The sequence below is a fragment of the Prunus dulcis genome, chromosome 1 (assembly GCF_902201215.1).
Source record: "Prunus dulcis chromosome 1, ALMONDv2, whole genome shotgun sequence".
NCBI classification, from domain to species: domain Eukaryota; kingdom Viridiplantae; phylum Streptophyta; class Magnoliopsida; order Rosales; family Rosaceae; genus Prunus; species Prunus dulcis.
This window is the reverse complement of record NC_047650.1, coordinates 1,902,396-1,927,159: the sequence shown is the minus strand read 5'-3', so window position 1 is coordinate 1,927,159 and position 24,764 is coordinate 1,902,396. Positions and strand designations below refer to the sequence as shown.

Genomic DNA, 24,764 nt, shown 5'->3' with positions numbered 1-24,764 from the left:
CAAACTATCCTTAAATACACCCCAAGCTAAAAAAAATAAAAAATAAAAGAGATTTTATATTTAAACCCCACAATTTTCTTTGTTCACCCCAATACTTAAATCATTAAACAATATTTGTAGCATACATAAGATTTTGTTGTTTTCACAAGCTGTTTTTATCATGTGATTAGATCATACGAGAAATTGTAGTTTGGTTTTGTTTAATGATGACAGTGAAAACCAATGACCACAACATCTTCTTTTATTTTTTACCCAGCGGAAAAGTGACATTTAGCCTACTGAGATGATATGATATAATGAATGTCATTTGCTATTTGAGAACATTGCTACAGTAAAAAAATGGCATTTAAGATGATAATCCTTATATACTTTTCTTTCTCCACAATCAGTGGTAACATTGAAACAAAAGCATATGTATATTTTATAGGAGATAAAAAGGGATGATAATGAAGGTGTAAAAGAGGAGTAATCTGGCAATAGGATGTACAAGAGTTTGTATTTTTCTAAAACTTAATATGAAGAGTGATAGGATGTGTGGGGTGTGTGTATAGATGTACTATGATTAAGTATTAAGTTGGATGACCTTTTTTGTCTTTATATACAATAATAAAACTTACAGGTTAATAATTTAAGTATTAGGGTGAACAAAGAGAAGTGCGGAGTTTAAATTGCGTAAATGATAAACTTCTTTTTTCTTTTGAAAAGAAATACGAATATGTGAATGTGACAGACCCACTAAATATGAATTATTGTAAGATTGAGTTAGTATCAAACTTAATAACTCGGGTTCTAACCCAATAAAAAAGAGGGATTGACTTACAGACCGTGGTCTCAAGTTGCTTGATGGTGAAATTTGTTTTCTATTCTCGGTTTCCATGTATATATAAGCAGAGCACTCTCTCAAGGATATGAGAGAGATGCACCGTTGCCATAGGCCATCACCATCTCCATCTCCAACACCATCTTCAATCACATAGGGGATTTCACGGGTTAGGGGATGAGTAAATGTGTAGGGGCCTCACGATTTGCGTCATTCTTTTTAGGTTGTTGCAGTATAATCAAAATAGTATGGTAAATGTTAGTGTAGTGGTTTAGAGCAATTGCTCCCTTATGAAAGGTCATGCTCATTGTAACCCCTCATTATGAGCTGCTCCCTGTTAGGTGTATAGACGAAAAGAATTGAGACATTGGCATGAAATATCTAACTCTTCTATTGAGGATTGAGCTAGTCTGCTGATTCTTCCAACTCCCTTAATAGCTCAAGGTTTATTGAAAATGGTGTAGTTTATGGCATAACCTCCAGATTTCTTTTATTCCAATTCTCTTGCAGTTTTAATGCCATTTCTATGGTACAAGCTCAGAGAACACTTTCACTGTCAAAATAAATGAGTGCTTCTATTTAGGAAGGGATTTAGATTTTTAAAAGGAAAGTTTGGATGATAGTTTCAGCTTGAAATCATATAAACATAGCAGCAATGAAAACAATGGGGACAGGCAACAAAGTGAAGACCAAATGTACTTTCTACACAAGGATGGGTTGTTCTCCTTCAAGTTCAGATATAACTATTAATGAATCTGTCAACTCAAGGGAGAGGGGTTCTGACTTGGGATCTGGATTAATAACCTGCAACATCACATAAGACGTGTATGAGAAGTCTAAAGCAATTTCAGAGTCAAATCCAAATCAATATGTTTTTACCTTCTTGTTGTCTTTCACATAACCTATTGCAACTTCTTTCCGTAATTGCGCTCTTTCGGCAAGCTCAAAGAATGAAGGATTCTCTCCCTCTTTAATATAGAGGCTTATATCCTATCAGAACAAACACATGCAAAGTATAAAATACAGGGCTGTGATGGATTTTCAATCAGGATCTTCTGGCAGGAAAAGAAAAAAAAATACGACATCCAATCGGGGTGTACCCAAATCAGTATGTCTATGTCTCTCATTCCGAATGTGACCAAGCCCTCCTAATTCTTCATTCCTTTTCTTTTATTTTTCTTGGAAAAATCTATTAAAATTGAGTATTAAAAGCACTTACCTTTACATATATTTCATCACCCTCTGCATTTAGAATGTCTTTCCACACCTCATTTAGTTCATTGTTCTCAGCAACTGTTATGCACAAACAGACGATCACTTGTTATTTTGGAATACGACTGGTATATATGTTACGAGAGCTAAGTGTAGTACAATGATTCAAGACCTTGAGCTGTTACGAGGCTCATTACTTCCTCTGCAGCAATGTAAGTCAGGGACGGCTTAATTCTTGTGATCTGCAGAAATTTTCGGTGTATAATATTTCAATAGTAACACTAATGTGAACAAATATCAGTAGAAATCATAAACATCGACGAAAGTCTGCTGAAGTATACTTGTTTGCCCAATTTTGAGTCCACGATCTCGGCAACTAAATTCTGTACCTGCAACGCCACAACCTTGTTACTTTACTTTCTCTAGTGAAGATTATGTCTTAGTTATTGTGAAAGCTATTTAATTAACTAAACTCAAAGAGTCTGAATTTCACAAATTGAAAATGAAGACTGGTATGTTTTAACTGAACTTGACCTACCTTTACATGAAGTTTGTTGCAAATATTTTCAGCAAGAAGAAGAGAATATGCGGATTGCTTGTCTGCCCTGGTTGGATCTGAGGGGAGAATACTTTAATGCAACGCGACCTTAGGCTAATTGAAACAACACAAAACCAAGAAAAAGGGGGAATTCTGTATGTTCACCTCCAAGAAGCCATTCTCTATCAGATATTACAACGATGGACAAGGGAATATCTTTGTTCTTCAATGACTTCTGGATATTCATTATGGTTTCTTGTAAGGTGTCAAAGTTCATTGGATTCCCAATCTGTAGCATATGGAAATAAATAAATGAAGCTTTAGAAGGGGAAAAGGAGACTTCAACAAAAACTAATTATAAAGCAACAAAGATAACGGCAGAGAAGGTTCAACTCTGTAGGTTGAAAGAGTGAGGTAGTACCCTATGAGAAACCTTGACGTTTTTGAGTTTGCCTTGACCAGCAACTTGTCTTGCCCTATTTCTGTCGTCTAATGGTACATCCGATAAAATTTCCTGCATGCATAAAGATGATAAATTAAGAGTGATGTTATGTCTAGAAACTTAGCTAAGTGACCAATGAAAATTATCTTTCATCAAGTGTCAGAATTTATAACAATGACAGCTCATGAAGGCATCAGATTTAACATCCATATACAATTATATATAGAACAACAACCCCAATTGTAAACCAATTGATGAGGAAATGCATCTTAGGCTACATGCTGAAAAACGTAATAGCAAAGAATACAAGGACACATCTCAAAAGTACTCCAATTAGGCTGCATGCCTCTTAGTCTCTGTCATGCATCTTAGGCTACATGCAACTTAGTCTCTGTCATGCTTTCCTCAAAGTGGAGAAAATTTCCCAGAATCCATTAAGTTCCTCAATCCCTTCCCCATTGATTCATTTACAGTTTGAAAGCCTTCATCATACATGTACTTGCGTAAGTAGCAAGTAGCTGCGCTAAGTTTTTACAGTTCAAGGCAAGAGTTGCTGAATGCTTACTCAATGCATATAGGACTCACAACAAGATTCCCAAGAGATAAGAGCATACCACGACACTGCCAGGTCCAAGATAATTGTCATATTCTTCAATCATTTCTATGATGTCAGGGCGCCATCCAAGCAGAAGTATAAATTCTTTTGGTCCTAGGGTCCAGTCTGAGCCCTGCATTATAAGAGAATTCAGATTTCGAAACCAAATCTTTCAAGCCCTGGTGGCCTTCAAGCAATTATGTCGTAGTAAAGTCGCACCTTGGAACCTGGTTTATTGGGACGCCTTACAATGTTTTCCAGTCGTGTTTTCAATTGTAAAGCACGTGATTGGGTACTACCATTCTTTTCTTGATCTTCCAAATTTTCATTAGCATTGCCTATTTCTCTCACAACATTTGAATAAGCAACATTTGGTTTCTTAGAACCATTAACAGGTGCAATGAACAATACCTACATGAGGAAAGTGCACAATGTTGAGAATTCACAAATAAAACTATGGGAGGAATTTAACAGTTTCATAAATGCAGAACATTTCATAAACATATAGCTGAAAATGATGGTCAACCACAACCCAGTCAGCCAGCAAACAGCATAATGCAAACACCAAAACAAATGAACCGGTCGCACAGTGAATCCAGTCAGGCTTCCATGATTCTCTTAGTTCTTTCTTCTATTTTGTAACTATTAAATTAATAGTAGTTTTGTCTAACTGTCCAGTCATGATAAATAAAATAGGAACTGGTGAAAGTAAAGTTAACCATCAGTTTCTAGAGATATTAACGAAAAGAAACTTTAACTGACATTGTGTTCATGATTCAAATTTTCACAAGTCATAAGAAATTTCAGAGCTATTGGTGTAAATCAAGTCGAGAACTTCTCATACTTTGTCAGTTTCCTGCAAGATTTCATCGTCATAAGGGTGGAAGTCTATCTTCCCGTTCCTATAAAGCCCACAAACAACTGCCTGAAGGAATATCCAGTCAGAGGAAGAATAAAAATCAGCCAAATGCAATAAATTTTACACTAGCAGAATTACATTAGGCTGGTAATACCTCTTGAAACCCATGCCGTACTCTCCTATACTTGAGCCCTGCTAGACTTGGAAAACTGCAAAGATTAAATACATTTTCTGCAATGAGTAGAAATGATATTAATTAGTGCGCCATCTCAGGGCTGAACAGGGAGATGGTTCCAATTACCTAACAATAAAACCAACCTAATGTAAAAATTGCCACCACAAATAAGAACAACTACACACATCCATGTCTGAGTTGATAGATCAAAGTTCTAGTGCATCGGTTCCGACCAAACATTTCAATTCATATTTATAAAGATATTAGGGTCTAAAGGTATGGAATTATCCACAGAAGTAAATATATTTTGGGAGAAATTATCAACAATAACTAAGGCATTTCATCTGTAATTTTGCGAATGTTGATTGTTAATCTTTGTCCTTTTACTTAAATAATTTTCACTCTCCCTCTAATGGGAAAATAACATCAAACGTATATAAAAACAAGCATACCAAAGCAGCACAGGCAGAAGATAACTTAGTGCCACATGGAATAACAAGAGGTTGAGAAAATTACACAACACCACAATTTTCTCTCTCTCTCTCTCTCTCTCTCTCTCTCTCTCTCTCTCTCATGGTTAGATTTTAAGACGAAAATGAGTTAAAAGGTTATGTACAAGCTGGATCTTCATATCCATAATGTTCTGTAAATTCAATAGGGAATGATAAAGAAAATATTTCAAAAATGGTTACAAGAATCTCCCCATTCTCAATATGTCAAAAAAGTCCTAAAATACATCAAAAAAGTTTACTGAATAAAGCACCAAATATTTTATTAAACATATCATTAATGGTTCCACCTATATTTAGTTCAAATAAAATTTAAAGTGTAGCAGTTTTATTGGAACTCTCCCATATCCAAAATCTTAAAATATATATTGCTTATGTAACCAATAGTAAAGGAACTACTGCTAATTGCATTTGGTAATCTGAACCAAACCAACACATGAATTTGGAATGGCCATTCTAAATTACCTTGACAATAGCATTCGAGAATGTCTATTATTCTTTATCCTCTTGAATAACAATTCAAAGTTTTGGAAATGTATAATTGAGGAATAAAAAATAGAATGTAGTAAATGTCTTAACGAAAAAACTAGTTTCTCCTTGAAGAGGGACTTGTACCATACTTTGATAATTAAGCAAGTGCCTGTAGATCTTTATGAGTCCCTTTTGACGAGAGCATTGAACAAATAATTTGGATGCACCATTTTCTACAGGCTCTACTTTTAACCCTGAGATTGACTTCAAGAGCTCACATGTATTGGAACTTGAGACCTGCATTCATTGGGAAGGGCAAATGTAACATGATTTTAGCAAACTTCACAATATAGTTCAGTGCAAAGACTGATTAGTGATATACCTCAACAATTGTGGGGACAGATTCCATATTGGGGATGGGTTGAAGTGCCAGAACAGATAAAAAAGCATCGGTGTCAACTTCATACCTAAACAGTGGAAGATGTCAAGTAAAACAAGTTCAAGAGAGTGGAAATTTTCGAAGTGGTAACAAATTCAATGGCATTTTCAATATAGCTCATAACTGCCAATGGAATGATATACAATTCCAAATAAACTTTGACAAAAACCTTGTATACTCTAAGATGACTTTTCAGATAGAAGTAAAAGTTGATCAAGTTCTCACCGATCTCCCTTTGTTGGCAGTATAATTATGGCACGAGCCTTGTTGGCAGCGGCTCTTTCAAATGATTTTGTTAAACTAAGGCTGCAACTGTAACAGTAGAACCTCAATGTAAGAATCAGAACACAAAGGCCATCATACCAATACTTTGACAACTTTTTATTGCAACATTAGATAGAGATGAATTTTACAAGATTATAGGACTTGAGTTATATGATTTCTAAGTAGTTGTACCTCTTTGTAAGGATATCAATATGAATAAGATCCTTGGCTAAATTGTCAGCTAGCTTGTCCATCTGCTTTCTTGGGAGATCCGACATAAGAAGAATTCTCTGCCTCCTGTGAACATATACACAAGCCAGTAATTTAGCCATGCAATCCTGATATAAGAACCTCTGTTGGCAGTACAGAATAAGATTACCTAGCTGTAGCAGTACCTAAGCGGACGGCAAATTCATGATACTTGTTTAGTTGCTTTAGTATGAAAGAAAGATGACTGTTCACTCCACAAATAATGATATGATCACTCTCCAGAACTTGCATTTGTGCGCCTTCTCTGAGCCTGTACATATTATTCTGTGCAAATGATGGTCATAAGGATGTAATCTACATAATGTTAGATGTATGATAATGTTTATTGATTCAAGAACTTACCCTGAACTGTTCAGTCATTGTGCTCAATAAGCGAGAGTAAAACAATATGCCCCATATTGCAAGAATGAAACCAATAACACGTTCAACGCGTGTTCTTTGCTGCACGGTACATGTTATTTACAATCATATAACCAAATACGAAAAAAAATGAAAATTATGACAAATGAACCAAATCAGAAAATCAGAAAACGCCATCACACTTTTAGATGTGTCGATGATGAACACAGACATGCCCAAGCCTCCCAGAAGCAGTCCTCCAAAGACTCGTTACTACCCCTGTGTAATTTGAAATGCATCAGATTGCAAACAAGCATGAGAATTAAATGCAGAAATAATAAATTCACTTGCGAAGACTAGTACCGAAATGGATTGTCAACCAAACAAAGTTGCTCAAGAGATAGATGGATTGATGGGAAAACAAAGTATAGCAATCTAATATTCTAGATGCTAGAAGAAAAGAAATTTGGCTAAATAATGAAATACCATAAACCGACATGAAGCAGACAATGCCATTTACCATGTGAAAGTAATTAGAACTGCTGTTAGAAAGGAATATGGGTTACCTAAACTTGAAGAACAGGAAACCACCAATGACAACAAATGAGAAGCATGCTACCAGGAGCACTAGAAAGAACCTAGAAAACATTTACAAAAGAATTCAGTCAAATGAGAACATAAAGGCCAAATAAATTACATGCATGAAATGATGAATTAGAAAAAATACTTTTGAACAATCAGAGGAACAATGTTGACCATTCACAACTAAAATTAACCAGAAGGCTGATTTTATCATTAAACTTTAGATTGTCACAGAAGCATACACAGATCCACGTTGAATAATATACATCTTTTATGGAGCTTCTGCATGATTATATAAGCCCAAGCACAGAAAGCTTTTGACCATTTAGTGTCAAAGAACGCAGTATTATGTAAACCTACCCTGAGTAAGAATTACGGAAAAAAGATAAAACATTTATCATTATTATTGTGTGTACACCCTGAGGGCATCATTCGCGGCCTTCTAATCCTACATGATTCTACAAAATTCCAATTTCTTCCCAATCTGAGTTTTAAATAGTACCAAAACAGATAAGTGCACAATCAATAGAGTTGAGCAACTAATAAAATTCAACAGATTATATTTATAGTGGGGAAAAGAATAAGATGCAAACCTTTTAAACTATGTTTTATGGGACAGGATGAAATAGAAGGAAATTTCTGGATCAAAATATCATAATCTATTCTACATAAGTTTTTAATATCACTTTCATTTTTGCCAAACCTAGCTTGAATAAAAGTGAACCTTTTGGATTGAGTGACCCTAATCGTAGTTCACTGGGATATTTGCCTATTCTGGTAACTTACTGAACAAAATGGTTGAAATTTATGTCATTGCATCTTTACTTCAAACAAGAAGGCAACAATAAAGTAGTTCAGCTACCCTACTGTCCACTCATGTTGATGAAATAATGCCAGGTTGATATCTTAACATCTGAAACCACAAAATCTTAAAAAAGAAACCAAAACATGAACTTAACAATTCAACAGCAAAATAACCAGATGATTACAAGATGAAGGGTTATGAACAAGGGCAAAAACAATTATATAATTCACTTACGTGGCAACATTTTTCTCAAGTTGGATGTTAAATAGATACAATAACCGGGCAAAACTCCACCTAATATCTTGAAATGAAGGCAAAGACACATCCAACCCAAGAGGCATGGGTTTATTCAAAGAATTAGAAACGCAGGCAAAAGGCAAGGTGGCAGCCCCAAAATTTTGAACAACGCTGGGAAGTTTCTCTTGGACAATCTTAATGAAAGTGTTAAAAACATTTGACTTTGCCAGTCTAATTGACAAATATAAGGACACCAATCCCGTCGTGACTTTAGTAAGGTGAACCTGCACATACAGCAAATTCCATCAAGAAATTTACTAAATACTAACAGCACCATGACATTAATCAAGTGAAAAATCTGAAGCCAGAAGATTCTACCAGATTAAAAAGATTCAGATTAGAATGAGTTTGTACAAGTTATCATGGATACAGATACTTGATAACAGAGAGTAAACAAGTGAATTCACTAAATAGAGGAACATGGAAAGTGGTGTAAGCTTTTATTCAGCAATGAGAGCAATCAAACGAAATATATTCTGGGGACAAGCTTTGTTTAGAAGTTGTTAACTTGATAGAAGACTAAATACGGGTGATACAAAGAGGTTTGGAAGAAAGTATAACTAGTGAATGATAGACTTCAATATGCATTTTCTCACAAATCTAAGAGTCTTACCTTGCATGGGCAAATGAACAATGATTTAGTAAATAAAAAAGCTTAATTCGTACGTATAGCTTGAAGAGTAAATTCCAGAAAAAACAGAATACAGACATTTTAGCCATCTTTTACAACAAGAAGAAAAAGTAGAGTAGGTTGTCACTGCTATGCCATGGCTTTTCTGAAATATTATCAAGCCTTGTAATGATTTGTGCTCAAAATTTAGCCTTTTTTGGTGCTGTCATTGTTGAAGTAGAGAACAATGCAAGGGCCAGCCAGAACACATAAATTATTGAGAGCAGTGAAAAGAGCTCTGCAAGTATCAAGTATCATTGCTCCTTAACTTGTAGTTATCAATTTGTAAGTATCGTGTGCCATTGTAACATCCCTTTCTTACATAGGCATGTTCTCATTATGGTAAAGAGAGATTTCCAAACATAAAGGAACTTCATTCTTGTGCTTATAGCTATGAAGATTAAACCAAAGATCCCACGCAACAAAAAATAATGACAATTTTCTTTAAGCAGATTCATACATCTAATGCTATTGTCATAAATAAAATAAAATAAAATAAATAAAAGAAGAAGAAGAATAAGAAGAAAGCTTACATCAAATGCTCACCTGAGAAATATTAATCTGATCTGTACTAGGGAGTTTGTCATTCGAATCATCTGCAACATTTATATACACAGTGGAACCTAACTTATTTCCTGCCCTTTGAGAACTGACCTCACATTTTCCTGTAACAAAAATTATCACAATATGTATGAAACATAAAATAATGCAAAATATTCCCTAGGGAATCATCAGAATATAAAGCCAATTAATAGACCTGATCTTTGGCTGTGTTTTGGGTGATTTAGTTGGAAAGAAAAGAGAACGTTGACAGCTGTAGGGGTGAAGAGGTGGAGAATTTGTGAAATAAAGTTCATTTTTGGGGATCATTATGGGCTTCAGTCTCTACAGAATCTCAGGGTATACCTTTCCTTGCAATTTTTCCAGATTTGAGGGTTGCTGTTTTTCAAAATAAGTTTCAGTGCATGTAATGCTTTCATCTCTGTTTTCAGTGGACATAATATCCTCTGATCTGTACTCATTATTTTCAATAAAATTGTGTTCTTGTAAAACAAAAATAGCATCAAATTGTTGAGATTGTTGAGGTAAGTCCTCTACATAGTGATAAACTAATTTAAAAATTAATAACTGGCAAAGTAATCCGACTCCCTTCCTCATGTGAATCATGGACTCAACTTCACACAAGAAGCTCGACAATTTCTTAAATCAAATATCAATGCTTTCATACTTGATAAAATAAACATACAACATTCCAAAATCTTATTAGTATGGACAGCTTATTCTCACCTCTGTTTTGTACTATGAAATTACTTGCATGTAAAGATGAAGATTTTATCCACCAAAATTGGCATGGCATTGATTTCCTGAGAAGTATCGTGTCAAAGTTAGCATCATATGGCTCATCTACACTCAAATTCAGGATAACTATACTTCAATACTTGCTCCAGTACGTGTAACATATGGTACATTGTACAAAAACAGACATGAGCAAATGCTTTCTAAATTACAATTTCCCTCTGTTACATAAAATGGTATTATCACACAATACGCTTCAGACAGAAATTGGAAAGCTTTCATACATAATACTATATAATCAATCACTTCGTGCAAAAACAAAATCTGATATTCCTGCATACTGGTTCCTCAACTACCTAGCAGTTTGATCAGCAATTATAAAATGGAACTCAACCATGAGACATTTATGTGTGTAACATCAGACATTAACTAATCATTCTCATCAATAAGTTCCTACTCTACAGGAAGAATGCATACTTCCAAAATCCAAGCAGGCAACGATGTGAATGTCACTGTACGGCAGAAACCAAAGCATGCGAAAGGCAATTAGTAAACTAGTACTTAGCCAAAATAATAAGGTAGCTTATGCAGAGCATTTCATTCAACATCCACGGAATAGTAAAACGTTTGAGCCAAAATATTTAGATTATCAATGAAATCCAGTATGTCATTCTGCAAAGGAAAGGCGAACCAAAACCTAGAGAAGTCCTCAAGAAATTCATGATGATCACTCCCTTGCCCTTGCCACCATACTCCAGCTCCATCCAGTTAAACTTAGTTACATAAAAAAAAATTGAATTCCTTCAAGGCAAACCAACACACTCCCTTTGTCTACCAAACTACCAACTCCAACAAGTTCACACTTTTATTTATCACAGAATTTGGCATTACCCAAGAGGTAAAAACCTGAAATCTCTTGGTTCGCTTAACATTCACCTCACCTGCTAAGAATTTCAAGCACTCCCCAGTTCCCAAATAATTAAGAAGATTAAAATCTACCCAGAACACCAACCAACTACCAAGTGATGGGGTTGAAATTAGTTTGGTCAAAGCATAGCAGCAACAATAAACTAATTCATAAACCAGCAAATAAAACCTTTTGACCTTGAATGTCCAGAAAACCAACCGCACTAAAATTCTCATATGAATGCCAATGCCATATAATCAAATACCACAAACACACTGTCACAGAAACACACAAACAAAACCAAAATGGCATCAAGAAGAACTGCCACTTTGGTAATTGAAAAGATGAAGAACAAATACCTCTTTGAGGAAGAAAAACGGTTGGGTGTAGGAGGAACCCGACGAGGCAAAACGCATAGCTGCAAGCTCTGCAACTGACTCACAACCATTGCTGTGTGTAGTGTCAGATATGTTTGAGTTTGAAGTTCGGAAGAAAGAAACTGGGGCCGACGAGGAGACAGAACACAAAGGCAGCAGCAACACAAAGAAAAGTGAGAAAAGAAAGAGAGCGAGATTCATTAAAGTCTGAGCTGTCTTTTTCAATATTAACAGGCTTTTGGTAATCTACACGAGGCACCAACATGGACCACCTGGTCCCTCCCAAAGTCCTCGCAAACATACAGTCCTTGTCAGCTCTTTGGAAACCCAAAGTGTTTCAAGTTTAAGTAATGACCACCACGCACCTTTGGAAGTTTTTTTTATATTTTATTTTTTTAATGCATGCAGTCAAACAAGAACAGCAAAAAGAGAAATTTTTTGTTTTTTGTTTTTGTTTTGTAAAGATAATGGCATGATATGTTTGTTGTTTGAGGATTGGATTGCAAATGATAATGGCATGATATTTTCTATTTTATAAGAAGAAGAAGGAATGTACTTATTTGACATGGCAATCCATGTATGAATAATGATGTGATTTTATTTTTCACACAAAGATTTCATAGAATATATGATTGAATAAGAAAACTTCAACAAATTTCATATATAGAGTTTTGGATGCCCATAAGTCTTTAGTGATTTTTTAAATACAAGTGAAGTTAGAGAGAATGACTCAAATTTGAGTGTAAGAAGGCAAACTCACTACTTTAACTAACTGATTTAACTCACACTTGTCCCTTTAAGTGATTTGAGATGAGTAAGATTATTATCATTTAACATATATATATATATATATATAACTTATGACCAATCTGCAATTTCACACAAGTCTAATATCAGATACATGTTTGGATCACGTGGCTTATTTTATGAACATTAGAATCCCGTCTCGTTTTTTGGGGGTGTACTAATATTATGGATCTTTGAAACTTTCTTTAATATACGATTGAATCTTCACCCAATGATAGATTGAATTGATGAATCAGTCACGTGGTTTCTGTTTTCAACTTGTCACTTGTTATGGTTTTTATCATTCCACTACTTGATTGACATCAAGAAAATGATACATGAGAAGGGTACGCACCAGTTATACCTTCTTGGTCGTGGCAACTCAAGTGAGTGGAGGAGGTGGATTGTTGAAGCACGTGGGAAATAATGATCACTTAACAAAAAGTAACATAATAAATTTTAAAAGACCATTCATAATAAGAAAACCTTTGATTTGACATCTTATAGTTAAGCCTACATGAGCTATTCATTTTAAATTAAAAAAGGTCCTAATCTTTCAATGCGTAGATAAGAGTTTGATTAAGTTGGCTAGAGTTGATATTCTCCCTCACTACATATTTGAGTTCCAATTCCCCTCCATGTATAAAAAATAAAAATTATAGTTGATGGTACAACAAACTAAGTTGAAAGTCTTATGTATGCTTAAGGTCAAAATTTTATGTTGATTTAAGCTTCAAATAAGGGTTTAATCCAAATGTAAAGAATCTTATTACTTTAAAATCTCATTGGAAAAGGTCATTTTAACAGAAATCTCATTGGAAAAGGTCATTTTAACAGTCTCCTAATAAGGATGTTTTAGCAGCTAGCTAAAACAGACAAAAATGGGATAAACAAGCTCTGGCACTCATTGAAGTGCACGGCAAAGCAAGGACCACTGTGACAACCCACTCACTAGGAATTTCTAGGACCATGCCTTACCTTGACCAAAAGGAAACAAAGTGCCAATTGGGGGTTTCAGCTTTTTGAACATGATTTGGATGCTAGATTTGTAATTTTGCAAAGTTTATGTGGTTAGAGAGTGACCTCCTATACTAGCTAGCACAATTTTTTGGTCCAGCAGATGAATTATATCACATGTCTAGTCACACATTGAATTTCATACTGGTCTAATCTCAATATACGAATCTTTTTGTCTGTGTGTGCCGGACAAGTGACGTGATCTACAAGACCATAGAGTTCTTACTTCCTATACTCTTGCTGTGTTCTTGGTAATTTAATGGGCCTTCAATTAGAATTTTGGCACCTAATGCTTCTCTTTCCCAGCTATTAGGTTCCTCCAACCCTTTTATTTCTTCGCTGATATAATTCAAATCAAGTTAACAGTCGGGTTTTTAGAAGCTGGGAGGCTAGAGCTGGGTCCTGTCCTTTCCACTTTCTCTGCCCCACTTGTTTCATAAGCTTCCGTCAGTTGTTGGATTTGGTCGTCACTCTGACATACTCTCTCTGCTGCTATAAAGTCAAACTCCGTATCCTGTTTCACCAGCTACATATGTCACCATGACGAAAATGTTACGAGTAGAAACAGATTTATTTTATTTGCAGATACATAATGTGACTCAAACTTTTACTGCTCATGGTTTGTTTTTTTATTGTACATTGTCTTTACTAGCAAATTCAAATAGTTGCGAAACTACATAGACGATACTACACACTCGTATTCATGATGAGAATTCGACTCTTTCTTTCTCTAAACGAGAAGGAGAATAAAAAAAACAAAAAGAAGGAATTGCTTAGTTCATCAGGATTCACCTCGCTCGTACTGGGGGAGCCGATAATCCATCATCGGAGATGTCAAAAAACAGATCATCACTCTTGCACAAGGCATAAACAATGTCCACCATACTTGGCCTTTTTGAAGGATCTCTATGCACACAAGCAATGGCAACAGTCAAAACATTCACTATGCTTTCCATTGAGCAAGACTCCAAGAAAAGTTCCCTGTCCACCCACTCATGCAGTTTCCTTGCCTTCTCTTCCTCATTCCCCTCCAAAATCCTACCAGCGCTTGCCCACAAAACATTCCCATCTTCATCAATGGCAGGCTTCCCCGAAACAAGCTCGAGCAAAACCACCCCGAAAGAGAACACATCCATTTTTGTTGACACCACCCCATCAGCTAGATACTCCGGTGCAATGTAGCCTTGAGTTCCAACAATGTGCATTGTTATGGCATTGCAACCAGTCTTTGCTAGCCCAAAATTGGCTATTTTGGCTCTCATGTTTGAGTCTAAGAGAATATTGCTGCTCTTGACGTCTTTATGCACAACCTTTGGCCTTGTGTGCTCATGAATGTATTGGAGACCATTGGCAACATCAATAGCAACTCGCAGCCTTGTTTTCCAACCCAATTTTTCATTCTGGTTTTCATGCAGCCATGAATATAGAGAACCATTTTCGACAAACTCGTAAATTAGATAGCAACAATCATCGTCATGGTCTATGCAGAAGCCCTCTAGCTTCACCAAATTTCCATGGTTTACCTACAAAATTTGAAACCCACTGTTTTGTCAATTATAACTCTTAAATTTGGCCAAGAATACTAAATTAAGGGAAAATAATCTTCAAATTTTGTTGGGTTCTATTTATTTTTCTGGGAGGGAAATTAGTGTAAGGCCCATACATCAACTCCAAGCCTGGACTTTTATCTAAACAGTCTATATATTGTATATTCAATTCTCTGACAAACATAGAAGGGCATTGAAATGTCCTCTTTGACCTCAGCCAGACGAAAAATGATTCCAACCCAAATACATACCGTCCAACTCCAACTATTGAACCAAAAAAAATTGACTATAAAACAAAATTGCAAGGGCACGTTTGGAAGTTTCTGCACATGGATTATGAACACAATATTTGACTTCATTAAAAGTCCAATGAACACAATATTTGACTTCATCTTTTATCATCTGGATTCTGACTTCATTTTACCTATAAAACTCACCATCAGTTTCTCCTATGTGAACGTTCAGACTTTAGACATTCTTACCGGACGCTATATATTTTTTAAATAAAAAAGTAATATATGTGAATATCGCTTTCTCTATTTGAGTATATTAAATGTTAAAATGGACCCAAATGTGACACCACTGACGGCAAACAAATTTTCTAGCATTGTTTTCTTCTTTGGCGTGCGTTAAACCTGAGTAATATTTCAAAGCTTCCTACCAAATGAGATACAATATTTCAAAACTTTAAATAATTTAAATAAATAAAAACCCCTAATAAGCAGACAAGTCACATTACCAGATTACCTAACCATATTTATATTAGCAGTAAATAATTGAATATTAGCAACCGAGCAATTTTATAATGAGGTTTTTTAACAGCTGTTCTATTCTTCATCATTAATCTTTTGGAATGATTCAACCTCTTCCTCATCACTATTTGTGACTTTGTTCTTGTACCTACCAGCCAAAACATGCTTACGAACCCTAATTGTACTACTAATTATTAATTAAAAGATAAACAACTTACATAAACGCCATGCCTTGCTTAACTGAGCCTTTTTGGTTTAACGTAATGAGAAGAATCATTCAAATGAGCTGACATCGACCACAGTTTATTTTATATAACACTCTGGTTAATAAAGTTTTACGGCAGAGCAGTTCAAATTGGGTGGCCTAATTTTTATTCTTTCCTTCTGGTATTGCCATTGAGTTTAACGTTCAGTTTTTAAACAGAGATCTAAAAAACTTAAGAGTGGTTAAGAGGAGGTTATCCCTACATTTGACGTCCTATTTTTCATTTCTCCTTCCTCTAATATCGCAATATCGCTTGTACAAAAATAAACAAAAAAACTCTAAACCTTAAAACAAAATCTTTTGGGTCCTAGAGCAAAAGGTGGCCAATTTATGCAGAAAAACTTAAAGGTGGCCAATTTATGCAGAAAAACTTACTTGTAACGTGGTTAACACTGTTTTGCTATCATGGTTGATAATACAATGATACCTAGAAAAGTTATCTTATGTGTTATTACGTCATTGGTAGAGATAGCAAAAAGTGATATCCCCGTTAATGAAAGTCTAAATTGACACCTTCTACGTGTGGCTAGTAAATGAGAAATACTTGTGCCCCGACCAATCACGACATGCCATGTATAATAACTTTTCATGTGGCAGTTGGTGATTGGCTGGGATAGCACACTGTTTCACACAAGTTTTTCCGGTAGAAAAGTCCTTGTTTCTATGTTTCTATGTGGACCTGTGTGAACCTAACTAAGGGTAAAAAGAAAAACAAAAGCAAAAAGTTAAATTACCTTTTGTAAGATCTTGAGCTCCTCACAGGCATTCCACTTCATCTTCTTGATGGCATAGAGCTCACCATTAATGGAACCTCTGTAAACAGAGCCTTCAATCAAGCTATTCTCTCTGAATCCATTTGTAGCCTCTCTCAAGTCTTCAATTCCAAACACTCTGTACTTGTCCAAGCAATCTGAAACATCAGCCATCAAACTCACCTCCATTTCCTTTGACTTCTTAGATCCCTGCTTGCTCCTATACAGAACCTGGTTCTCCTTCTCCTCATCTCCCTTCCTACGTACCCTCTTTTTCAACTTACCATCTCTGTAAATTGAAAACCCAACAACCAAAATCAACAAAAACCCAGTGATCCCCAACGCAATTGCCAATCCTCTTATTAACCCTTTCCTCTCAGTCTTCACAGAAGTTGCAGCAGAAGGAGTAACATCAGGCTGTGAAAGCTCTGGAAGCTGAGTCACTGGTACAAAAATGGTGTCAAAAGGCTGAATGTTATTGCCATTAACATCAGTTATAGATTTTGCCTGCACCCCAAACAGTGAAGCAACTGCTGATATGTTATCAGAAGGCTGAAACACATAGGAGACGAGATAATTGACTTGGTTCTGCAACTGGGTTCTGTTTGGGCACTTGCAAAAGATCGGAAATAATGCAGTGACACCAATTGTCAAGTTGGTAGCCTCAAGATGAGGGTTAACAAGCTCAACAGATTGGTATGTGGTGAGGTTTTGAAAACTGCGGCTTGAGAGGCGGAAAAAAGTGTCACCTGATTTGATTGTGACTGAGAGATTGGCATAAGAAATGGTCATGGTGGTGTTGGGAGAATTGCAGGAACAAGGGATTGGGATAAAGAGAGGCTGGCCAGAGACGAGAGTTGCGTTTGAGGAGGAGATGTTGCTTGGTTTTGAAATCATGAAGCGGCTAACAGAGAAGAGGTCACCTATGGTGGCAAGGTCAAGGAAGTCAGGAGCCGAGGCTCTGTAAAAGACATAGGTTTGGCATGGATAGCTGCTCTGGTTGGCTGTGCAGGTGTAGCCTTCAGTGACTGGTCTTGATACTATTTGAGCTTGTGAATGGTGAAGAAAGAGATGGTAGAAGAGGAAGAAGAGCAGGGCAGAAGAGACGTACTTGGGTTTGGTACTCATTTTTTACTTCTTCTTTTCTAGTTCTTGCTCTTTGTTTTGTCTTTGAATTAGATCTACATGTATATATATATATATAATGTAATGTATTGGTGTTATTTGAAGTGGAAGAAAATTAAGAATTGGAAAACCTTGTCAAGATTGTAGTCAAAAGATGCTTCTGTACAGTGTAGTGATCTATTTTCCAATCGTCAATTGGATCAGGGCCCCACCACATAAATTTTTTTCAAACTTATACAATTTTTCTAGTCAACCAGGGAAATCCGTCTAGTCATTAATTCATAACCATAATCCAGTGGATTTGTTAATATGATTTGTTTTGTTCAGATCAATGTTGACGGTAGATGCCAAGATAGAGTGCCGTATGGGAGAGGTCGCCAATAGTAGTCTTGCTCTTTTGGGTCAACGGTGACCACCAGATCCAAAATTCTTACAGAAGATCATCAAGTTTACAGTTGACATTTCCATCCACGGTTTGACTGCTTCTAGATAACATAAGAGTCATGGGACATGGTCACATGGGTTTTACTTTGAAAACCAAATTAAAAAAATAATATCTGGTACAAATAGTGTCTTGCAAAGCTGAAAACCAAAGCCAACAGAAACAATATATATGGGTCTCAGTTTTTTATTTTTTATGGTTTAGAACACTTTTATGGCTCATGTAACTCCTTTAACTGTTTTATCTTTGGCACTAGTAGTGTTAGTTTTTAACCTTGAGCACCACGCTGTTTTTCTCTATGGTTGGGCCCTCTTGCCGTCTATTGAATGCAACCATAGCATTAAATATCGATATTATTGGCAATTGGCAATAGATATTTTAGCACATATCCACTTAATTATCATTAAAATGTTGAGAAATCTCGCCTGTCCGCACATAGGGATTTGAACCCCTCCCTTTCTCAACCACCCACTGAGCTTTATCCAACCTGCTAAGGATGAGTTTTTGATTATATCTTCGGCGTGTAATATTTATAAGGTTTTTAAAATGTCTGCAAGCTAATATTATCTAGGATAAATTTCCATATTAAAAAAATTCCTAAGCATAAATTTAGGCATATATTTAATGTTATTTATTATTTTATTATGGAGTTGTATTTTTTGTTGTTATATATTATGGAGTTGTATTATTATTCACTTTAAGTTTTAATATTGTTCATTATATATGGAGTAATGCTACACTTACCACATTTTTATCGCACATTTCTATACCACATGATGTGACATGTCCATATTATATGTCACATCAATTAAATCAATGAGGTGTATTTTAATTAAGGCAATTAGAAAAATAAATACTAGAATAAATCATAAAAGAAAAGAAAATATTAAATAATTTTAACTGATGTGGCTGTCCATCTCAGTTGCCACATAAGATGATATAAAGATGTGGTATACAAGTGTGGTAAGAGTAGCATTATTCTTATATGTGATACTAAGTTTGAACTTTAATAGGAATTCTTTTTATGTTGTACTAAGTTACTCATACATTTTATCTTTGTTTTTTTGTTCAAGCTCATATATCTTATCATATGTATCAAGTGTAATATATTGTAGTAAATTATTATAATTAAAAAATTATGGTTTGTTTAATTTTCTTTCACTGATTACTACATATTTTCTAAAGTCACAGTGTTTGTCGGGTCGCTACATAATCAACTTAAATCACTCAAACCCACCATGCCATGCATTTTCTTCCAATTTTTTTGTGATAAAATAATAGACAAATGACTAAGTGAACATCCTCTAAAGTTTCAATAAAAATTTCCAAGTTTTTCTCACAATTTCCGTTATTTTTATTCAATTTTTATCAGTATCAATATTTCCTTGTTATTTTCATCGATATATCCGTGTTTTTGGACCACCGATATTTCTGAAACTCTTGATATTTTAGACCTTGAATGCAACACTTCAGTTCAAAAAAAAAAAAAACACTTTTACCATGACAGGAAGTCGTGCCCGGATTGGATTGGATTGGATTGAAGTTGAGTTCAAACTAATTTTCATGAATTCCACTCATTTAGGTGGAACTTATAAAACACAATTTAAAAATCTCAGTCTCAACCCACCAAACAATGACCAAAACTCTTGTCCATTTTAATTGGAAGTGGACAACATGCACCATGATGAGCAGCAATATTTGATTGTGTCACTTGGATATTTTCAAATTTACCGGCCAAATCAAACATTCCTATTTCGACTGACAGATGGGTTCTTATTCTTAAGGAGAAGCAGAGCTGACAAATAGGTACATGCTGCATATCGTATGTAATTTGTACACCATCCAAGAAAATCTAATAAAATTATGTGTTCTCATTGGCTTCTGAATTTACAATTGCAACGCCTAATATATAAACAAGGAAGTCAAAAGGACAATGCAGAAAGAAAGGACAACATAGAGAATTAAAAGAGGCCTTAGAAAATTAGCTATACCTTTCATCCACAAGTTGGTTGAGAATTCCCATTATGGTGGAATTTACAGAACATCAATTATCTCTTCATTATATCTTCCTTCTTCACAGTCACAGTGAAATCCCATAGATCTCCATATTTCTCATTGAAATCCCAAATGTTCATGGTATTGTAGTCAGCAATCAACTTGTCACGAGCTCCCCTCTCCATGTTGTATATCTGAGGCTCAAAGTTGTGGGGTTTATCTGGCTTATCCATCTCAATGATGCAAAATACAATCGTAAACAGACCGGCTCCGATGTACAAGTACTCCCCCTGAAAAACAAAGTAATTGCATAAGATTTCCCATTGACGATGAGCAAAAACATCATATTTAGATGGCCTAAATGACTCCATCCTTCATATATGTCACACCTAAAAGTGGCATTACCGGAACGTGGAGAAACATCCCAGTAGCAATTGCAGGGAGAAAAAGCCATGATATAAGACCTGCCAAAACAATCAAACCAGATGATGTTCATTGTAATGTAAGCTAGTGATTTATCAAAGTTCGGCTATAAGTTGTTATACCCTGAAAACCCGTAGGGGTTTCTACTGCTTCAATGTCTTCTGCTATGGATCCCCAAAAAGTTCCTGGATCAGAGAGAGAGCAGTTTGTGAGAATCTCAACCATAAGGAGGGAAAATTGAACCAAACTCATAGCTCTAAAATGACTCCTTAGATGTTATTGCTCAATAACCTCTTGCATACTACTGTGTTTTGGTTGTCTAACATTCTCTATAACTGGCTCTAGCGGGGGAAAACACTACAAATTTAATTACCATCCCTTGTAAAGTCCTTAAAATCTTGTTAACATTACATTTTAGTACAAAAAGACCAAAACATATTTGTCAATCATAACAAAAACACCATATACTCTTAAATGTTCTTTTATCCAACAAGCTAATATGTTACATCACTGCACTGGTAAACATCGATTAGAAGAAATCATATCCGTTGCGGTTCTAATTCAAAGTATAGCAACATAACGTGTCACACTCCCGGTCTAAGTGCTAGCTAAAAGGAATATTACTCATGATTTCATAACTATGCTATTGTCAAGTTCAACTACTTTTTTATATACAAAATTAAAGTAAGGGTACCTTTGTCCTCGCCTTCGTGGTAAGTGTGGTGCCCATCATACTCACCGAACTTAAAATCTTCCTGAAAAATAAACCACATTTGAATTCTTAATTAATCATCAATCAAGATAAATTCATCTAATTATATATATATATATATATAGTCTGTGAATGTTTGTACCATGCTGATACTGTTAGTCTCCCAACGATCATGGGGGTCTTCGTTGAGGTCAGGCTCAATCTCCGCGAACCCAGCTGCATTCAACCTAGTGAGCCTTTTCTTCCCCAAGTTTCCGTACAATTTGGAGGCTGTGAAACTCTGATCACCTGAGGAAACCCTAACCCGAGTTTTCGATAGCCTGGAGCTGAGTTTGGGCACAGCGCAAGGGCAGACGACCGCGAGGGAGGAGCAAACCGCCATTTCTGGTTTATCTTCAATTTTGTGGCCGTTGTGTGAGGTTCAATTGTGCGCTTCTTCTCTGCAATGGTAAGGTTTGTTGTGGTCACTTGCGGTGATCTTTAAACCTTGAGAATGACTAATTGTATTTTGCCACGTATTGAGGAAGATATGCGTGCACAGTGGCTCTCTCTGTTGGTCTTTCCAGAGTTTGCGTCACAGGAGGTAGTCTGATCATGATTTATGTGTATGTGCTTGTTGGACCGTATATGGGTTTGCTTTGCCTTGTGGGCCATGCATTGGGTGACTATTTGAGTAGTGCTCTAGTCCAACAACGTTTTTTTAATTCATTATTTTTAAATGACAAACTCATATTAAAAATTGTACTGCAATTAGCTTATAAGTTATGAGAAATTATAGAATATACTATGTTAGTATGGTCACACGGTATATTTTGCACATGTGTTATAATATGGGTGGACAACATAGTTTATTCCCCCTCCTCTCAATTTGGGGAATAGTATCAATAAATATCCATTTATATTATAATACGTGTACAAAATGTATCACGTGACCGTACTATCATAGTATTTTATATTCACTCATAAGTTATAATTCAAGTGACTATGTTGCAAAGAATGTTAACCACCGCACTCAAGGGCATGTTACCATTTTCTCCACACAAGTAACTCTTGTATAAAGTACATATGCACAAAAACCTTCAATTAAGGGATTTCTCAAAATAAAGTGTTTGAGGGAAAACATTGTGGGACTTTAATAGAGTAATGCTAACAAGTTTACTAGCCATTTGCCCAGATTACGGGACAAGCCTATTTATTTGGTTCACATCTCACATTTGGTATACAACACAAAGCTATATTCAAGTTGCATGCATATGTTGAAATAGGAGTGCTAGTTACCTTTCATTTTACTTTCCCTTTTTTGTCGTATTCGTTCATTTTGTGTCATGTGTATTTTATTTACAAATAAATATATGTATTTAATACAAAGTACTAATATTTTGCTTGTAAATAGAATAAACTTTTTCTGAACACATTAAGGTCCAGTTTGGGATTGCTATCACTTTTTTAGAAATCTACTTCTGTCGTGCTTTAAAAATAATCCACTGTAAAGTAAAGCAGTTCCATGTTTAGTAAACAATATTCTTAAAGTGTTGTTAGTATAAAAAACGGTGTAAAAACCGTTTGGCCAATTTTAATATAAAACTGTTATAACTGTGAATAATGACTAAAATGGACATGATGTTGAAAGTGTTATGTGCTAACTATGCGGTGGTGGTGATGGTAGTGGTGGTGGTGAGGTAGGGCTCGTCAATGGGCCGGGTCGGGCTAGCCTAGCCCAAATTTAACAGGCTTGGGCCGGATTTAAAGAGGAGAGAGAAAATATCAGGCCGGGCCAGACTGGATTTTTTTTAGAAAATTCAAAGCCCAAGCCCGACCCATAGGCCGGGCTTGAGAAAGCCCATCGGGCCGGGCCGAAACAGGCCTACTTCATTGGAAAAATAATAATAAACTTAATCATAAGGGCATTTTAGTCTAAATTTGAGATTAAACTTACTTAAATTCCAATATTTTCACATCAAACCAAATTCATAAAATACCCAATAAAATCACACAACTTAATAAGATTTTCCACAAAAATAATAAAACCAAATATTATTTTTGAGGCTATTACATAATTAGACCGTAATACGTTTTAAGAAATAATTTTAAAAAATAATAAGTATCAAAAAGATATATATATATTTTTTTTAAAGGATGATATAAATAAATATGTAAATGTTTGGTGATGTGTTCAAGAAAAACATGATTATATTTGGTGGTACGATTATGTTTCGTGATATGATTATATTTGGTGATATGATATGTTATTCATCTTATTTATATATATAATTGTTGTATTAATAATTGACACAAATTAATGTGCTAATCATCCAATTATAAACTAGGAATGAGTAAAGAAAAGTAAATGAAATGAAACAAATTATATATGTGATTTAAGTGATATAATCCTAATCCTAAACTCTTATTTATACATAATTATATATGTTTGAAGCCTAACGACCCGGGCTTTTGTGGGCGGGCAGGGCCGGGCTTTATTGCGCTTAATCGGGTCAAGCCTATAGGTCGGGCCGGGCTTCAGACGCTCAAGCCCAAGCCTAGCCCGGCCCAAGGCTGGCCGGGCCATCTCAAAGCCCATAACAGGCCGGCCGAGCTGGCCCCCATCGGCCCACAAGCCCGCGGGCCAAATGATGAGGCCTATGGTAAGGTGGATGTGCATGTGGTGGTGGAGGTGGATGTGGTGGTGGTGGTGGGTGGTGGTAGTTGTAGTGGTAGTGGTAGTGGTAGAGGTGGTGGTGGTGGTAGAAGTGGAGGTGGATGTGGATGTGGTGGTGGAGATGGAAATGGAGGGTAGTGGTGGTGGGTGGAGGGGGTGATTGTGGGTGGTGGTGATGAATGTGGAAGTGAGGTGGTAGTGGTGGTGTTAGACGATGTCACTTTTAAAAATTAATGATGGTATTATGAGAATTGAAAAATATTCATTAAAGACTCTTATCTGCTTCTTGTGAAAGGAGTTTTGAAAGACTGTTGTCAAGAGGCTATTGCTTTTAAAATAATCAGGATATTTTATTTTTACCAAACACTTTAAATAAGTAAAGCTAATTTTTGGCCCAAAAAAACAATCCTAAACAGTTTCTAAAT

At 35.6% G+C, this 24,764-nt stretch overlaps 3 protein-coding genes across 5 annotated transcripts; all 3 read right to left on the bottom strand.

Moving 5' to 3' along the window:
- Positions 1-1,281: 1,281 nt before the first annotated feature.
- LOC117614765 (putative ion channel POLLUX-like 2) lies at positions 1,282-12,091 on the bottom strand. Of its 2 annotated transcripts, XM_034343665.1 has the most exons (24): positions 11,850-12,091; positions 10,575-10,651; positions 9,834-9,952; positions 8,555-8,841; positions 7,500-7,571; positions 7,137-7,212; positions 6,937-7,035; positions 6,704-6,858; positions 6,517-6,621; positions 6,286-6,372; positions 6,004-6,088; positions 5,771-5,918; positions 4,621-4,697; positions 4,452-4,532; positions 3,827-4,018; positions 3,627-3,740; positions 2,992-3,084; positions 2,736-2,859; positions 2,571-2,647; positions 2,374-2,421; positions 2,205-2,274; positions 2,040-2,113; positions 1,700-1,810; positions 1,282-1,624 (listed from the first exon to the last, which is right to left on the bottom strand). In XM_034343665.1, the coding sequence occupies exons 1-24, from the start codon at positions 11,936-11,938 to the stop codon at positions 1,523-1,525; spliced, it is 2,562 nt and encodes an 853-aa protein (XP_034199556.1). In that variant the 5' UTR covers positions 11,939-12,091; the 3' UTR covers positions 1,282-1,522. The 2 variants fall into 2 exon arrangements, with proteins under 2 accessions (XP_034199556.1, XP_034199557.1); XM_034343666.1 differs by lacking the exon at positions 2,374-2,421 and having other exon boundaries at positions 11,850-12,048.
- A 1,711-nt stretch (positions 12,092-13,802) lies between these two features.
- Positions 13,803-18,174, bottom strand: LOC117631614 (serine/threonine receptor-like kinase NFP). 2 transcript variants are annotated; one of them, XM_034364876.1, is made up of 3 exons: positions 16,969-18,174; positions 14,463-15,193; positions 13,803-14,196 (listed from the first exon to the last, which is right to left on the bottom strand). In XM_034364876.1, the coding sequence occupies exons 1-3, from the start codon at positions 18,112-18,114 to the stop codon at positions 14,190-14,192; spliced, it is 1,884 nt and encodes a 627-aa protein (XP_034220767.1). In that variant the 5' UTR covers positions 18,115-18,174; the 3' UTR covers positions 13,803-14,189. The 2 variants fall into 2 exon arrangements, with proteins under 2 accessions (XP_034220767.1, XP_034220758.1); XM_034364867.1 differs by having other exon boundaries at positions 13,803-14,184.
- Positions 18,175-20,349: 2,175 nt separating this feature from the next.
- On the bottom strand, positions 20,350-22,190 carry LOC117636800 (photosynthetic NDH subunit of subcomplex B 5, chloroplastic). The gene is made up of 5 exons (XM_034371475.1): positions 21,826-22,190; positions 21,666-21,726; positions 21,094-21,156; positions 20,954-21,012; positions 20,350-20,838 (listed from the first exon to the last, which is right to left on the bottom strand). Exons 1-5 carry the CDS (start codon positions 22,063-22,065, stop codon positions 20,602-20,604), a joined length of 660 nt encoding a protein of 219 aa, XP_034227366.1. The 5' UTR covers positions 22,066-22,190; the 3' UTR covers positions 20,350-20,601.
- Positions 22,191-24,764: the final 2,574 nt, after the last annotated feature.

Bases quoted from the DNA above. Each gene is read 5' to 3' on its own strand.
- LOC117614765 (XM_034343665.1), bottom strand. From the start codon at position 11,938: ATGGTTGTGAGTCAGTTGCAGAGCTTGCAGCTATGCGTTTTGCCTCGT. The intron at 7,213-7,499 runs GTAACCCATATT...CAAATTACACAG, and splicing joins TTCCTGTTCTTCAAGTTTAG to GGGTAGTAACGAGTCTTTGG. The intron at 1,625-1,699 runs GTAAAAACATAT...GTGATGTTGCAG, and splicing joins ATGTGAAAGACAACAAGAAG to GTTATTAATCCAGATCCCAA.
- LOC117631614 (XM_034364867.1), bottom strand. From the start codon at position 18,114: ATGAGTACCAAACCCAAGTACGTCTCTTCTGCCCTGCTCTTCTTCCTC. The intron at 15,194-16,968 runs GTAATTTAACTT...CAAATTTTGTAG, and splicing joins AGCTCAAGATCTTACAAAAG to GTAAACCATGGAAATTTGGT. The intron at 14,185-14,462 runs GTGAATCCTGAT...CTGGTGAAACAG, and splicing joins GCTCCCCCAGTACGAGCGAG to GATACGGAGTTTGACTTTAT.
- LOC117636800 (XM_034371475.1), bottom strand. From the start codon at position 22,065: ATGGCGGTTTGCTCCTCCCTCGCGGTCGTCTGCCCTTGCGCTGTGCCC. The intron at 21,727-21,825 runs GTACAAACATTC...TTTATTTTTCAG, and splicing joins AGACTAACAGTATCAGCATG to GAAGATTTTAAGTTCGGTGA. The intron at 21,157-21,665 runs GTACCCTTACTT...TCTCTGATCCAG, and splicing joins CCACGAAGGCGAGGACAAAG to GAACTTTTTGGGGATCCATA.